A 16,517-nucleotide genomic window follows, 5' to 3' on the forward strand; every position below is an offset into this window, starting at 1 on the left:
TGGTTCTTCACGAGTCTGCGTGATAACTTCATGGTTTTATCCTGGGACTCATATTCGTACAGATCCGTCGCACTAATGGAGCGAATATTAGAGTTAAGGAAAGAGATTCGTCTCGACTCCATGGTTTCGTTTCCATTCGGTTTTGAATCGTCTATTTTTTCCTAAATCGTATTTTTATTATCGTTTAACTCGAACCGGTTTTACGGCTTCTACAATCTTAACTCTACTTCGCTTTCTATCTAAAGCGTTTTATCGGTTTGACGAACGATCTATTATAAAAAAAGGATTTTGGAAACGTGTTTGCGATTGCTTTCTAGCACTTCCGCGAAACGTTTGTAATTCTATAAACGGTTTGCGTTTTGCTCTGTAGCACTACCGCAAAATGTTTATTCATATACGATTCATTCAAACCTGTTATGGTTTCATTCAAACGATGTTTGCGATTTGCGATGTGCTTATCCGCGAAACGTTTATATGTTTCTTGAAAACGAGATTGCGATTTGCTTTATAGCTTTGCGCGAAACGTTTCTATTTATCTCATAACGCTTGCGGATTGCTTTCTAGCAATATCGCGAACGTTTATGATACACTATCAAACGAATCGTTAACCGCTTCTAAGCGAGTTTGTGAAACATTCTAAGTCTATAAAAAATGGTTTCTGCGAACGCTTTTAAGCGAGTTTGCAAAACGTTTTTCAAAGACTTATATCGATATGATTTGGTTCAAACACCAAAAATGAACATCGATTTTAGACTATTATTCTCTAAAATAATATGTTAATTGTTGAATGGAGTACTAATCCGTTTTCATGTTTTCTCTACAGGAAAATGACAAACGAGAACGACACCCCCACTCCCATGGACACCTCGGATGTCATTCAGACTCCACTCAACGCTGCAGCAACTGGCGTGACAACCGCTGGAAACATCACAGCGTCAACCACTGCAGCAACAACAAGCACTTCCTCCCTGCGGGAATGCTGCTGATGAAACCACTCGCCGTACCCTATTCGGTGCTGGTCTTTATCAGACGGGTTCAATTCAGCAACTGCAAGTGGTCCGGTGGCAGTTCAAACTCCTCCGACTGTCCCTAGTGTGTTCACTCAAGGACTGATGCCAAACCAATTTGATGGCAAAGGCTTCAAAACGTGGCAGAAGAAGATGTTGTTCTTCCTGGCAACGATGAAGCTAGAGAAGTTCATCCAGGAGGACAAGCCCTTATGCCTTACGGGATTGATGATGTTCACAGTCTCGCAACTGTTGACATATGGGTGCATTCCGACTTCATCTGCAAAGGCTACATTTTGGGTCGCCTCATTGACCCATTGTACCGTGTCTACTGTGAGATCCCCACGGCGAAAGAGCTATGGAGATCACTAGACAAGAAGTACAGAGGTGAGGACGCTGGCTGCCAGAAGTATGTGGTCTCAAAATTCCACGACTTCAAAATGGTGGATTCAAAACCCATCATGGATCAGGTGGAAGCGCTTCAGCTCATTTGCCATGAAATCGCTGCTGAAGGAATGTCCATCTGCGAGACATTCACAACTCTCAGCTTCATTGAAAAGCTTCCTCCAAGCTATGCGGATTTCAAGAACTACTTGAAGCACAAGAAGAAGAAGATGGGGCTCGAGGAGCTCATCAGGCTTCAGATGGAATCCAGAAACCGAACTGCTGCAAGGTCACTACTAAGGAGCACAGTGTCAACATGGCTGAGCACAAAGGCAAAGGAAAGGCACACGCCTATTCTCCTGCCAAGCCTTCCAAAACTGCTGCAGCCTTGAAGGCTTCTGGAAAAAACTTCAAGAACAAAGGTATTGAGATCAATGCGAATGTGGAGAAGTTCAAGGGGAAATGTCACTACTGCCACAAAGTGGGGCACAAGACTGTTGAGTGTCGCAAAAGATCAAGGATGAGAAGGCTCAGGCAAATCTCACTGAGGAGGATCTCGTTGCTGTGGTGACTGAAGCCAACATGGTTGAAAGCAACAACCCCAAGGAATGGTGGTATGACACTGGTGCAACCACCCACATTTGCACCGATAGGGCGATGTTCAGCACCTATCAGAAAAGCAAGACTGAGGAGAAGCTCAAGATGGGAAACACTGCAGTCTCCAAGATTGAAGGACGCGGCAATGTGATTTTGAAGATGACATCTGGACATGAGGTCACTCTGACGAATGTGAAGCATGTGCCTGACATGAGGAAGAACCTGGTCTCGGAACCTTGCTCAGCAAGAATGGATTCGCCACAAGTTTGAGGCGGACAAGCTCGTGATTAGGAAGAATGGGATGTATTTGGGAAGGGGTATGTTAAGGGTGGACTTGTCAAGTTGAATGTAATGACAGTCACTCCAAAGTTGTAGCTCCAAAAGTTTCAATGAATAAGAATGAGCCAGTTGCTTATTTGGTTGAGTCTTTTAATATATGGCATGAAAGATTAGGCCATGTAAACTACAAATCTATACAAAGATTAATGAATTTAAATCTAATTCCTAAATGCAAAACAAGTAAACAAAAATGTGAAGTATGCGTACAGGCTAAGCTCACAAAAACGCCATCACCTCGTGTTGAAAGAACTAATAAACCTCTAGATTTAATTCACACCGATTTATGTGATTTAAAATATACTTACAAACTAGAGGCGGTAAAAAGTACTTTGTGACCTTCATAGATGACTGCACAAAATATTGTTATGTTTATTTATTACATAGCAAAGATGAAACCTTAGAAAAATTTAAAGAATTTAAACTCGAGGTTGAAAATCAGCTTAAAACAACTATTAAAGTAGTTAGAAGCGACAGAGGAGGCGAGTATGATGGTCCATTTAATGCATTTTGTAAAGAACATGGAATAATTCATCAAACTACAGCTCCTTACTCACCAGAATCTAATGGAGTTGCTGAACGCAAAAATCGAACTCTAAAAGAGATGATGAATGCTATGTTGCAGGAATCTGGGTTACCCCAGAACATGTGGGGGGAAGCGTTGCTTACCACTAATTATATCCTCAACAAAATTCCACACAAAATAACTGGCAAAACTTCATATGAATTATGGAAAGGTAATTTACCTTCGTATAAATACCTCAAAGTGTGGGGGTGCCTGGCAAAAGTTGCGGTACCACCACCAAAGAAGGTCACTATTGGACCTAAAACAGTGGATTGCATCTTCATCGGATATGCACATAACAGTAATGCTTATCGATTTCTGGTACATAAATCTGAAATATCAGACATTCATGAAAATACAGTCATGGAATCAAGAAATGCATCTTTCTTCGAAAATATTTTCCATATAAGAAAAACAAGGTTCAAAACGAACTCGAGAGAAAGAGAAAATGACAAGAAACTCAGAAACTGAGACAAACGTCGAGATTTCTATAAATGATATTTCAGAAAATGAAGAAAAAGATGAACCTCGAAGAAGCAAAAGAGCTCGAAGGAAAAATCTTTTGGAAAAGATTTCCTAATGGCATTTTTAGTAGAAAATGCTCCAAAAACTTTGGCAGAAGCCATGGCTTCACCAGAAGCTCCATTTTGGAACGAAGCTGTCAGGAGTGAATTGATTTGATTCATGCAAAATTATACGTATTACATAACGGATTTACCACCTGGCTGCAAAGCATTAGGGAATAAATGGATAATGACACGAAACCTGGTGGAAAATACAAGTCTAGGCTTGTAGTTCAAGGATTCCGACAAAAGGAAGGCCTTGACTATTTTGATACATATTCTCCAGTGACGAGAATAACATCAATAAGACTGATGATAGCAATCGCAGCCTTAAGAGACCTAGAAATCCATCAAATGGATGTAAAAACTGCTTTTCTAAATGGTGATTTAGAAGAGGAAATTTACATGAAACAACCTGAAGGTTTTGTCATTCCCGGACAAGAAGACAAAGTATGTCGACTTGTAAAATCACTTTATGGGCTTAAACAAGCTCCTAAACAATGGCACGAAAAATTTGACAATACAATGATGTCAAATGGTTTCAAAATAAATGAATGTGACAAATGCATATACTACAAAACTACCAAAAATGCGTATGTTTTGCTATGTCTATATGTAGATGATATGCTCATTATGGAAGCAATAAAGACATTATCAATCAAACAAAGAACATGCTCAAAGGGACATTTGAGATGAAAGACTTGGGATTAGTAGATGTAATTCTCGGGGTTAAAGTCACAAGAAATTCAAACAGAATTATCTTAACCCAATCTCATTATGCTCAAACAATATTAGAGAGATTTAAAAATTACTCTAATAGTACGGCAAAAACTCCATTAGATCCCCAAATGCACTTGACAAAGAATTCAGGTGAAGCGGTTTCACAAAACGAGTATGCACGTGTGATCGGAAGTCTCATGTACTTGACAAATTGTACTAGACCAGATCTAGCGCATGCAGTAAACGTACTTAGTCGATATACAAGTAATCCAGGTCATACACACTGGAAAGCTATAACGAGGGTACTCAATTACTTGCGCTACACCAAAGATTTTAGGCTTCACTATGGTAAAGAACCAGCAGTTTTAGAAGGATACAGTGATGCTAACTGGATATCAGATTCTAAAAACTCAAAATCCACGAGTGGATATGTCTTTACACTAGGAGGAGCAGCAATATCATGGAAATCTACCAAACAAACAGTGTTAGCCAGATCAACCATGGAATCTGAGTTCATAGCCTTAGACAAAGCAGCAGAAGAAGCTGAATGGCTTAGAAATTTTTTGGAAGATATTCCTATGTGGGAGAAACCTGTGCCAGCTATACGCATACATTGTGATAGTCAATCAGCTATAGCTCGGGCTGAGAATAATCTCTACAATGGTAAATCTCGTCACATCAGAAGACGACATAAAACCATTAGACAACTTATCTCAACTGGTGTAATTACAATAGACTACATCAAATCGGCTGACAACCTAGCGGATCCATTTACTAAAGGTTTGCCACGAGATGTAGTTGCTAAATCATCAAAAGGAATGGGTTTAAAGCCTATAACGAATGAGGATGCTTGACTGCAACCCTACCTATCATGACTGGAGATCCCAAGACGTAGGTTCAAAGGGAAAACAAAATCAAACAGAATCTAATCAAAGCACTTGAGACAAAGAAGTCTCTTCCCAGCTCCTAAGATGATAAAAGTGCTAACGAATGTGTAAAGGATAAGCATAAGCTTTTAATGATGCCATAGCTTCTGAGCGGAGTATTACTTAATACTTCTCATGGTCAATCACCTAATGAGTGTGAAATGGGGCCGTTTCTAGGAGAATGAATGCAAGGCTATATTCTCTAAGTTCACTCATGAAAACCAGGAATAGTTCAGGGCCACAATGAACACAATAGAGAACTAAGTTCTACGAGAAAATGAAGCTGCGTTATGCCTGTTGTCTCGGTTTACATAAAACACCGGTTGGTTCAAGACATCATGTTCACCTTCTGGTAAAGTAAACCCGACAGATATTAACTATGAGTGGTTCAAGGCTTAAAAATGCCACCAACTCAAACACAGTGAATTTTCGCAAACACTCTCGACAAGTCTGTCTAGTCTAGTCAGGATTAGAATAAGTATATATCTTTTTAGAGTCTATCGAGTCTGCATGTAGTCTATATATGTTTAGAGTCATTTCTATTCATGTGGGGGATTGTTGGATCAATTTAAACCAAATGGGTTTAATGAAAGTGTGAAAAGAAATGGGCCTATGGGCCAGTTGTTATCAAAGCAAATGATATAAGTTAATGAAGGATTGGGAAACATCCCACATCGATTACAAGAGCCAAGGATGAGTTGTATATATATGCTATTACACTTATCTTGTTTCAAACGGCTTAGAGGAAGAGATGGCTCCCCACGCGCGCGCGCCGCCGCCGTCCGGCCGGCTCGGCTCGGCTCGGCTCGGCGTGGGCTTGGGCTTGGGCTTGGGCTTGGGCTTGGGCTTGGGTGGAGGGCCTTTGGCCCGATAAGAACTATTCTTTTTGGACCAAGTTAAGCCCAACGTTTTGCCATTTATTTCGGGAAAAAACAGCATACAATTTTATTTAAAACGACAAGTAGTTTGTCTAGAAAATAAAAACGTCATGCATGTTATCCTCTCGAAAGTTTTTAAACGAGATAAGAGAGAGTCTTGAGGAAGAAGTTTCGGAACTCAACTTCCCTCGATCTCCGCGAGATTCTCGCCCACGTGCAGCAGCTGTTGCGGGAAGTGGGTCGTCTCCGTCTCTTTAAATATCGCCTCTCATCTTCATTCATTTCTAACTTTTTCACAGCAAAATACCAGCAAAATACCAGCAAAAACTCCTACGCATAAGTCTAGAGAGTGTTTCGTAGATTATTAGTTCGTAGAGGTTCTTCACGAGTGCTGCGTGATAACCTTACATGGTTTTATCCTTGGACTCATATTCGTACAGATCCGTCGCACTAACGGAGTGAATATTAAGAGTTAAGGAAAGAGATTCGTCTCGACTCCATGGTTTCGTTTCCATTTCGGTTTTGAATCGTCTATTTTTTCCTTAACATCGTATTTATCGTTTAACTCGAACCGGTTTTACGGCTTCTACACTTCATACATTGTTAAAGGGCATGTGATGTCACTTAAGGGGTTTCAAGCTTCTTGCGCTAAGAGATTACAAAGACGAAGCAGCTGTAACACCATGATCCACCTCGGACCTCTTACCTGGATAGGACGAAAATGCAGTGTTTGTACGACCAAGCACATTTCGCTTTTTCTTTAAATACTCCTTTGATGTATATTTGTTTGGCTGTGATAGGGACTAATATAGAGACAAATGAAACTCCAGACCATAAGAGATTTCAAGAAACAAAACACATTAAGAATAAAAATTATCCAGACATCATCAAATCTTTCTCTACACAAAAGGGTTAATAACTAAACTAAGAGAGAGTATAAAAGCCGTAGTGAGAAGTTTCCTTAAACAAACCAAACATAAAGCCGATCATACGTATTGACATTCGATGATAACCCTGACAATGCTCCTTCCGAGCAAACAAAACAGTGGGGGACAGTCTCACGCAGACGGCCTTCCTGAAACCCAGAGACGGGAGTTCTAAACCCGGGACATGCTTCCCTTCTGGTCCCATCCAGAGACCTCCATTATGAGGAGGCATCAGCAACGGTGACTGCTCTTGCGACGTTTCTTGGTTCTTCTACACAAACTCAAAGAACTCAGCAACTTTACGTGTGTACCTTCAACAATACCAATCAAGAACATATCAGTAACTCAAGTTATGATGACATTAATATTAGTAAGAACTTACTGTCTCTTTGCTTCAATATCTCTGCTGAAGTCAATATTTGGTTCACAGTCCAAAAACAAAGCAGGGACCTGTTACAAAACCAATTATTAACCAGTCTATAAGCAAACTCTTATCTTTAGACATTTAGCACACAAACAAAATGAGATAACTTTTACCTTCTGGATGCTAGAATGCATATGATTCATTTCCAAGTAAAAGACACGGTCCTTGATATCAGGATGGAGAGAGTTATCCATCTGCAAAGACGGTTTACTAACAGAGAGCACCCCATGGTTTCCACTGTCAAACGGTAGGAGCCAGCTCTCATGCTTCTCGTGCAGATCCTGCAGATACTTCAGCGACACTCCACCTTCTTCCGCTCGTTTCCTAAGCATCATCCGCTTGTGGCAAGTGTCAGGAATCGCCCTCAAGTATATAAACCCATCAGGTACAACTCCAGGTAAAGCGGAGACTACATGATCAAACCAACAGTCGTATATGCTTATCTCCATCTCGTTCATCCACTTCGCTTCATGAACCGCTCTCACAAACACCTAAACACACAACACATTAACTTCACAACATAATCTAAAAAAAGAAACGCATTTTGTCGAATTATTACCATTCTGTCACTGAAGACACTCCTTTCCATCAACCTAAGAGGCTTAACCCCAGAAGTAAACTCTTTCTCCTGCATCAGCCTCGTGACGAACATGTAGTTCTGGAAAGTGTAAGCATACCTCTGAGGCTCAGAGTAGAACACATCCTAATTAAGACATGGTGATCTTAAAAATCTCAAAACTTAAGTCAATGGATTACACAACGACGCCTAAATACCTAACATTTAAAAATGCACAAATCCAGAATTCCAGTTTCTCTCAGGAGAAGCCATTAGTTAGCACAGGAAACCAAAGATACAACGGACCAGATATAATCCAAAAGTAACTTGGAGGAAGTTATAAAATGAAAAGAACTCACTATCCATATTAAAGCAATGAGCATGAACCCAAACTATAGAAGAGGTACAAAGAGAAAGTAAACAGGAAGATTTGATGTTCATGCAAGGTTGATCACTTTCCACTATACAAATGGTGATTGAGACTGCATAAATCTGTTTGAAAACAAAATGGGAAACAAAGTGGGATTGGAGAAGAGAGAAGATACAGTGAAAACTATAGCTTAAAAGAGAGATCTGACTGTATAGCTCATCATTCTTTGGGAAAAGATACAGTCAAGGCTTAGTGAGAACAATATCAGAAGCGCCTCATGCAGCATCTGTAGCAGCAGCAACAGTGATACCAATATTGGCTCTCTTCAAAGCAGGAGCATCCATCACCAGTCATCCTACATATATGCTTCAGTTCTTGCAACTTCTTCACAATCTCGTACTTCTGCTCTAGCTGAAACATAAACCAAAACATTTCTGTCGAGAGAGAGCATGTTTATGAATAAAAAAACTCTTCTTAACCAACCTGGGAAGACAGCAGCAAAGGCATCAGCTTTCTCAATCAACTGTTCAACGGGAACATCAGCTAGGCTTTTGTCTTAGTGATTACCAAGTAGAGAAGCTGATGGTGATGGATCATGTTTTACCCCAAACCGAGCCTATGTGGAGTCTATTTGGCAATAGCAAGTTGATCCTCTATAAGAAAACCAATAATACATAAGATTAAAGCCAAAGATAGAAGTTAATAGACAGTACTAAATATTCAAGCGCAGTAAAACAAAATCAGTTCGTAGGTACTTGTTCCAGAGAAGGGAAGAAGTGAATCTCTCTTACCTCTTTGTCAGCAAGTATTCCAACCATAACAGCATGATAGCATCTTCTTTTCTCAATGCTTTTGCCATAACACCCTGAACTAGGGCTGGGCATAAAATCCGAAAACCGAAATACCGAAACACCCGATCCGTATCCGATCCGAAATGTAAAAAATACCTCAATGGATCTTATAGGGTGTTACAAAATATATCCGAACCCGAATGGGTAACCCGAAAACCCGAAAAAGTATCCGAAGAAACCGATCCGAATGTCCAAATTAATATATAATATAAATATTTGAAACATAAATATGTACTTCAAATATTCAATTTCATATTTATTTGGATATGATATCTAACAATAAGTATTGAAAATTTAAATAAACACCTTAAATACTCCATTATATACAAAGAATGATATATTTCTTATGTTTTACTTTTAAATTTTAAATTTTACTTTGAATATACCCGAACCGATCCGATATAACCCGAATCCGAATGATATATGGTTACTTTGGATATATCCGAACCGATCCGAAACCGAAGTGTTATATCCGAATCCGATCCGTACTTGTAAATTTATTAGAATGGGACCTAGGAGGTGTTACAAAATGGAACCGAAATCTGAAATACCCAATCCGAACCCGAACGGGTACTCGAACGCCCAGACCTACCCTGAACTGATATTTTGTAAGAGATACGAAGAGAGGATGAATTCGGAATGAGAAGTATTCACAGCCTCAGAGATAAGAATGACGCATTGAAGACATCGTAGTGGGCGATGGACTTAATAGGATTAAACACAAAATTACATAACTCAGGCCATTTCAGTCAAGGAAAGGAAGCTCAGACGTCAACCATTGCCGTCTCAGGAAGCAAGAGACATCTGCAAATATCTGATCAAGCAATTAGGGTTAGAGGGCCATCACAGGGACCAAAATTCAGAGCCCATCACGCAATAAACAAAGAAAGCCCAAAATTCAGAGCCCATCACACAATAAACAAAGAAAGCCCATTATATGCGTTTTAATGAAACGCTGAGTTTCGTCCGTATGGAAAGGGAATAAACTATCTTTTATATAGATAGACTAGGTGTCTTCCTGCACCATGTGCAGTAAAAAAAATTTAAATATTTTTCAACAGATAAATATAAATTTTATTTTAAAATAAAATTTGGTTAATATTGTAAATTTTATTTTTGTATCAATATTTTAACATAAATTTGATTTAATTAAACATAAAAATTATATTTAAGAATATGCATGTATATATTTGAAATTATAATCTTAGATAGATTTTTCTATCTATTTATTTTAATTAAATATATTAATTATATTTGTAAACGTTGCATAATTACCAAAAATTAAAATTAAACAATATTTTTCAGATTTGTAGATATATAAGAAAATAATGATTTTACGATTAAATTTTTGTACTTTTCTAAAAAAAATTGTATACATTTTTGAAAATTTTAGTAATAAAATTGTATAATTTAAAAAATATATAATTAAATTATATTTCGAAATTTATAATGCCATATTTAAATATATTTATTTTAATGATGATTTATGAGTTATTCCCATATTCTAAAAAAAATTCCAAAAATATAAAATTGACATTAAATGTAATATATGAGTTATTGTCATATTTTAAAAGTTTACCAAAAATATAAATTAAATTAAATGCAATTGTCCATGTCATATTAAGCTATACGACATGTCATCAATTTTAGTAGCCATGTCATATTTGTTTTGTGAAATTGATTGTAGAAATGACATGTAGCAAAATCACTTCGCAAATATAATCTAGAGTCTAGATAGATAGATAGATATATAGATAGATCACTCGCAAGAAACCTAGCAATAAATCAATTGCATACTTTTAAATGAAATCATCAAAGGTAGAAGAACACTACACAACTAAATATATTTTTGTTTCAAATTTAGAAACTTTGGTCCATTCGACTCTTGCAATGGTGCAGATTTTTCCTTCAGAGTCTTTTTCAACACGCAAGAGAACGCGGTCTACGTGAAACAAAGGCCACACCTTTACAAGTTCTTAGAGAGGGTGGTAGAATTGTTTCATGTCCTTGTCTTCACTGCGAGCCACATCATCTATGCATCACAACTTCTAGATATATTGGACCCAAATGGAAAGTTCATATCGCAGCGTTTTTTATCGTGACTCATGCATTCTTTCCGAAGGAATTTACACGAAGAATTTAACTGTTCTGGGTCTTGAATTAGCCAAAGTGGCTATAATTGACAACTGCCGGCAGGTACTTCATCTAACGAAGTATACGAACCTTGACTTTATTATACGCTTATAAGGAAATGTCGAGTAAGTATGTTAAAATCCGTTTTTTACTAGTCATTTTGTTTTGCTTAAACAACCTTCTTTTGCTTCTGGTTTCTTATTTCCTTCCTCTCTTAACCTTTTGGTTGTTTGAACCAAAGCCATGTAATCTTCATACTGGAAGCTGTTTCATAATCTGTTACCCAATCCAAAGCTTGTTTATATTCATGTAGATGATAGTAAGACTTATAGCAGACACACTCACAGATGATTATCAATGTGTATCTCAATTTCAGTAAGGTTGTTAATCAATTTCTGAGGTTTTTTTCCTCAAATTTGTGTGGTTTGCGATTGATACAAGGTTCATTAGTATGTATGTTGATCCTTAATGTTGTCCCGACTGAAAGTCTTGGAGCACTAGTAGAAGAACACAAAAAAAGAAGAAAAAAACAATTACATTGAAAAGTCCAAGACTTGCAGCCAATAAATGTTAATACTGAAAACAGTACAGATACAATAATGTAGAAAAGATGAAGAGAAACATATGTGTGTGGACGTAACTAAGACAACAAATAGGAAACTTCCGTCAAGTTGTGCTACACTCCAATCTCCCAAGTTATATGCTCTTAACATTCTTCAGAAGATCAATCACCAATTCCTTCTTTTCATTCAAATTATCTTGCTCCTCTCTCTCTCCCAGTCTCTATGGCTCTCTCATTATCTTCTTCTTCTTCTTCCTCTTCTCGCACTTGTGTGTACGATGTTTTCCCTAGCTTCAGTGGGGAAGACGTCCGTGTTAATTTCCTCAGCCACTTTCTAAAGGAGCTTGACCGGAAACTGATCATTGCTTTCAAAGACGACGAGATCGAGAGAAGCCGATCACTGGATCCCGAGCTTAAACTAGCCATTAGAGATTCGAGGCTAGTTTATCAGAATATGGGTAATGCAGAAGATAAATCAAGGAGACAAAATAGATACAAGCAACCAACTATGCTTTATTAGAAATCGCCTAAACAATTTATTACAAGACTTGTTTATCAGCTTTACACAGCCTGTTAACACCCTAACAGCTGCTACTGAAAGATTCCTAATCTACCCAAACTTGTCTCTTTCTCGTCAGTATTTCAGCAACTGCTTCCGCAAGACCCAAGAACACTCCTAAGATATTTTCACCCTTCCTCTATAATAATAGCCAGTGTCTTATGGAATACAGACGACTCCATAGTTTTTTTTATAGTGATCTCCACGTTCCTGAAACCCTAGTCTCCAAGGAACATGAATATGGACAACTTCCATATCAATAAGTACACTTTCGTTTTCTTGAAATGAACTTATTCTTCAAGGCATAAACTTGCTCCCCAAGTTTATTTCTTGCCTTTTTCTCTATGGTATAAACTTGCTCCTCAAGTTTATCCCACGCCAGCTCAGCATCTTGCATCCACATGGTCTCTACCACTCCGCATGCCTCCTGGTTCACTCTCTGACACACACTGACTTAGCAACTACGTCAACGACTACGTCAAGACATAAACCCTCAGTTTATCCTTCTCCATCTCAGCATATCTTGCATCCACATGGTAACCCACCACTCCGCATGCCTTATGTAGTAACGACTAATGCATCCAGCATCAGTGACTTCGTCGTCTAGTTAGTCACGAAAGACTATTGACATCTACAAGCTCCACTTGCATCTTCATCTTGCTGGATATCATTCTTAAAACTGGTAAGACTTTATCTCCGTTCATACCTGACATGTTACTATTCATATGATCATCCAACTGATGATGGTTTGATTACTATAGTTCCTTTCTTGGAGACTTTGGCTGTTGCTGATGATGTTCGGCCTATCATTGGCAAGAGATTTGGTAACAAGGAATGAAATATGATTACTATTCTTTATGGTAAAAAGGAGTCTGGTTTGATTACCATACTTTCTTCCTTCTCTTTTTCTCAATCCGAGTGCAGTGAGCTCGTTCAGTGCAGTGAGGAGTAAGTTCTCCTTGCTTGCTCGATTGTTTAGAACCTTATGAAATAGAAGACCTAGTTATAGGCTTAAATCCTATTCTATTGCTGGTACTTCTCTGCCAAGATAGAGCCTAGATCTTGCAGTTTGTTACAAAATGTACAGTTGGCTAAGCTGAGATAATGGATGTGTGTACAAATGAGTTAACAGCGTGAAATCATTATGAAGTTAAACACCAGCTGCGTTCATCTCTTTCTCTCTGATCTTATCCTATACTGTTGATTAAGCTTGAGAATCTTGCTTGGACTGGAATACCCAAACCCTTAGTTTGGATTGTTTTCAGATACAATTACATATTAAACCATTCAAATGATGCAGAAGTTGAGCTTGAATCTTAAGTCTTACTAGATTTTGACCCATGCACCCACACGAATGTTTACTTTATCTTTTATATAAGTATATATTTGTTTTAAGTAGACAGTGTTATATTATTGTTTTATAGTAAATATCTTTTTTATAAGTATTATATAATATTTCATATTTTGTTTCAAAAATATGTTGCTATTTATTTTTGGTGTCACTATTATATAGTATATCATACATGTGTCATCATATAACTAATTGTATTTTATATGTACCATCATATAAGTAATCATATAATTAATAGTATGGGGGATTTGCCAAATATGACTCAAAACATGATTCTAAATACAAAACTATACTCAAACTTGAATCAAATGCAAAACTAACCTAAAAGCCTTGTGAAATTACAGCCAACCCCTTGTGACCAAACAAAAAAACAGAACTCATTTTTATAAATATAGCCCTGGAAAGTCGTCTGAGTCTTCTTATATACTGTAAGTCGTCTAGACGACTTTCACTTCCACGGAAGTCTTTTGGTGTAGTTGATCTTAAAAATAATTTTTAAATTTTTTAAAAAATATTTTGACAAATGAAAAATTAAAATCATGTAATTATAAACAAGTTTAAGTAATATAAATTAAGATATAAAAAATTGAATAGTTTTCAGCATAGATAAGTGAAAGTAGTTAATCGTGATATTCTTTGGTTTAGGGTTTGACAACATATGTTGTAGTATTGTATGTATTCTTAGGGTTAGATTTTGGAAAGCTTAAATATTTTTTTGAAAAATTAAATTTTACCTATATGTGTTTATTTCTGTGTATAGTAAATATTTTTTAAGTTTAATTTGATTTTATGAAGTGTTTAGTTAGTTAATTTAGTTTAGGGATTATGTTTAGGGTCTTGACGACTAACAAGTAAGTCGTCTAGCGATTATAAATCTTCTTTGAAAGTCTTCAAACTCACACTAAAAATATTTTAGTTTACCGCTAAAAATATTTTAGTTTCCCGCTAAAAATATTGAAATCTTCTGGGCGACTTACAAGTAAGTCTTCTATTAGAAGAATTACTTGAAAGTCTTCTGAATCAATAATATTTAACCTTATTGGAATTCTTGTCAACATATATAAATAAAAATTTACACAGTCTATCTCTTCCTCTCAAATGGCTGCAACAAAAATGGTATGTTCCCCATTCTAATACTCTCCAACCTCTCTCTTTGAACTTATAAACACCAAACTTATATCAATTTATGTTTTTGTCTCATGTCTTTATTACTAGTTTATCTTGTTTTACAGGATTTTCATCACATGATTCTCATCTTCCATTAATTTAAAGGTAGATCTATTAATTTTAGATATGTAATTTTTTTGTGTGTTCTATAAAGGTAGATATATCTAATCTTCCACTCATTTTTTCTGTTTTAAAACCATTTGAACGTTTTTGGATATGCAGGTTTTTCAGATTTGGATTTGGATATACATGTTTTTCAGATCTGGAAAACTTCTGGGACGACTTACCTGTTAGTCGTTTAAAATATAATGGGCTAGAAGACTTCCAGGACGACTTACCTGAAAGTCTTCTGATGGAGTCTTCTCACATGTCTCCATTTCATAACAGATCTGAGCGTTTTGGTAAGTTTTTATGTCTGATTTTTCTTCATTTGGTAACTTCATGTTGTATAAAGTTCTTACATTTTTCCCAAACTAAAACTCTCCAAACCCATTCTAATCTCTTTGACTTGAAAACACCAAACTTTATATGAATTTTTCATTTTTGTCTCATGTCTTTTTCACTAATCTATCTTTTTGTTGCACGTTTTTAACCAGATGGTTCTCATCTTCCATTTGGATATATACTTTGTATGTTCTATAAAAGTAGATCTATTTAATCTTCCACTCATTTTTTTTTTTGTTTTTAAGCCATTTGAACAATTTTTTTTTAAAATGCATGTTTTTCAGATGTGGAGCAGACTTTGAAAGATTTATAAGAAGTCTTCTAAAATATAATGCGCTAGAAGACTTTTCGAAAGTCTAGACTTCTCGGAAGTCTTATGGAAGACTTCTTGGAAGTCTTCTAGCACATTATATTTAAGAAGATTTTCGAGAAGACTTCCCATAAGTCTTCCAAAGTTTTCTAAAATATAATGTGTTAGAAGAGTTCTGGAGACTTCCTGGAAGTTTTCTGACGGAGTTTTCTTCCATATCAAGTGGAGTCCAAACTTGTCTTTGTAGATGAATGATCTATAATAGTTTTGTTTCTGGTATGTTTTGTGATTTGCATGTGTACTCCTTTAGTTGTGATTTTTTTTTTGTAAATTTGAAGAGATATTAATAAAAAAATTGGTTAATATGTTCATATTCCACAATATTGTCTTGCCAAAATTACTTGACATAATTGAAGTTATTGATACAACTTCAATATCAAAGCAGAATAATAAAAAAAAATTAATCAAATTTATTACAACTAAGGGAAAAAAAATTCTCAAGAACACTTAGTCAAATTCACAAAAGATAAACCATTACATAAGTCCAAAGATATAACATTTTCATTAGAAGTCTTTTGGGAAGTTTTCTAGCAAAAATCATCATTGATGCATATAATAATAATGATACTTAAGTCATTGATACAACATATTAAGAATCATTTTAACCATTCTACTCACTCATAGCAAAAAAAAATCATTGATGCATATAATAATAATGATACTTAAGTCATTGATACAACATTTTAAGAAAAAATTATTTTATCCACTCATAACAATAATCATCATTGGTGCATACTTAAGAGATGGATACAAACAATAGTAACTAGTCAAAACATATCACAATTTTTACAAGTTTGTGTTGAAAAACTTAGTCAAATTCAGTAAAAC

The 16,517-nt window shown here is 36.4% G+C and overlaps 1 protein-coding gene across 1 annotated transcript; it reads right to left on the reverse strand.

Moving 5' to 3' along the window:
- Window positions 1–6,420: 6,420 nt before the first annotated feature.
- On the reverse strand, window positions 6,421–9,136 carry LOC106408436 (deoxycytidine kinase-like). The gene is made up of 3 exons (XM_048773229.1): window positions 9,044–9,136; window positions 7,886–8,029; window positions 6,421–7,817 (listed from the first exon to the last, which is right to left on the reverse strand). Exons 1-3 carry the CDS (start codon window positions 9,134–9,136, stop codon window positions 7,380–7,382), a joined length of 675 nt encoding a protein of 224 aa, XP_048629186.1. The 3' UTR covers window positions 6,421–7,379.
- Window positions 9,137–16,517: the final 7,381 nt, after the last annotated feature.

This window comes from Brassica napus, unplaced genomic scaffold (assembly GCF_020379485.1).
Source record: "Brassica napus cultivar Da-Ae unplaced genomic scaffold, Da-Ae ScsIHWf_22;HRSCAF=44, whole genome shotgun sequence".
Classification (NCBI taxonomy): domain Eukaryota; kingdom Viridiplantae; phylum Streptophyta; class Magnoliopsida; order Brassicales; family Brassicaceae; genus Brassica; species Brassica napus.

Coding starts and splice junctions, on each gene's coding strand:
- LOC106408436 (XM_048773229.1), bottom strand. CDS start 9,136: ATGCCCAGCCCTAGTTCAGGGTGTTATGGCAAAAGCATTGAGAAAAGA. Junction 8,030..9,043: donor GAATACTTGCTGACAAAGAG/GTAAGAGAGATT, acceptor TGTCTTAATTAG/GATGTGTTCTACTCTGAGCC. Junction 7,818..7,885: donor GTGTCTTCAGTGACAGAATG/GTAATAATTCGA, acceptor TTGTGTGTTTAG/GTGTTTGTGAGAGCGGTTCA.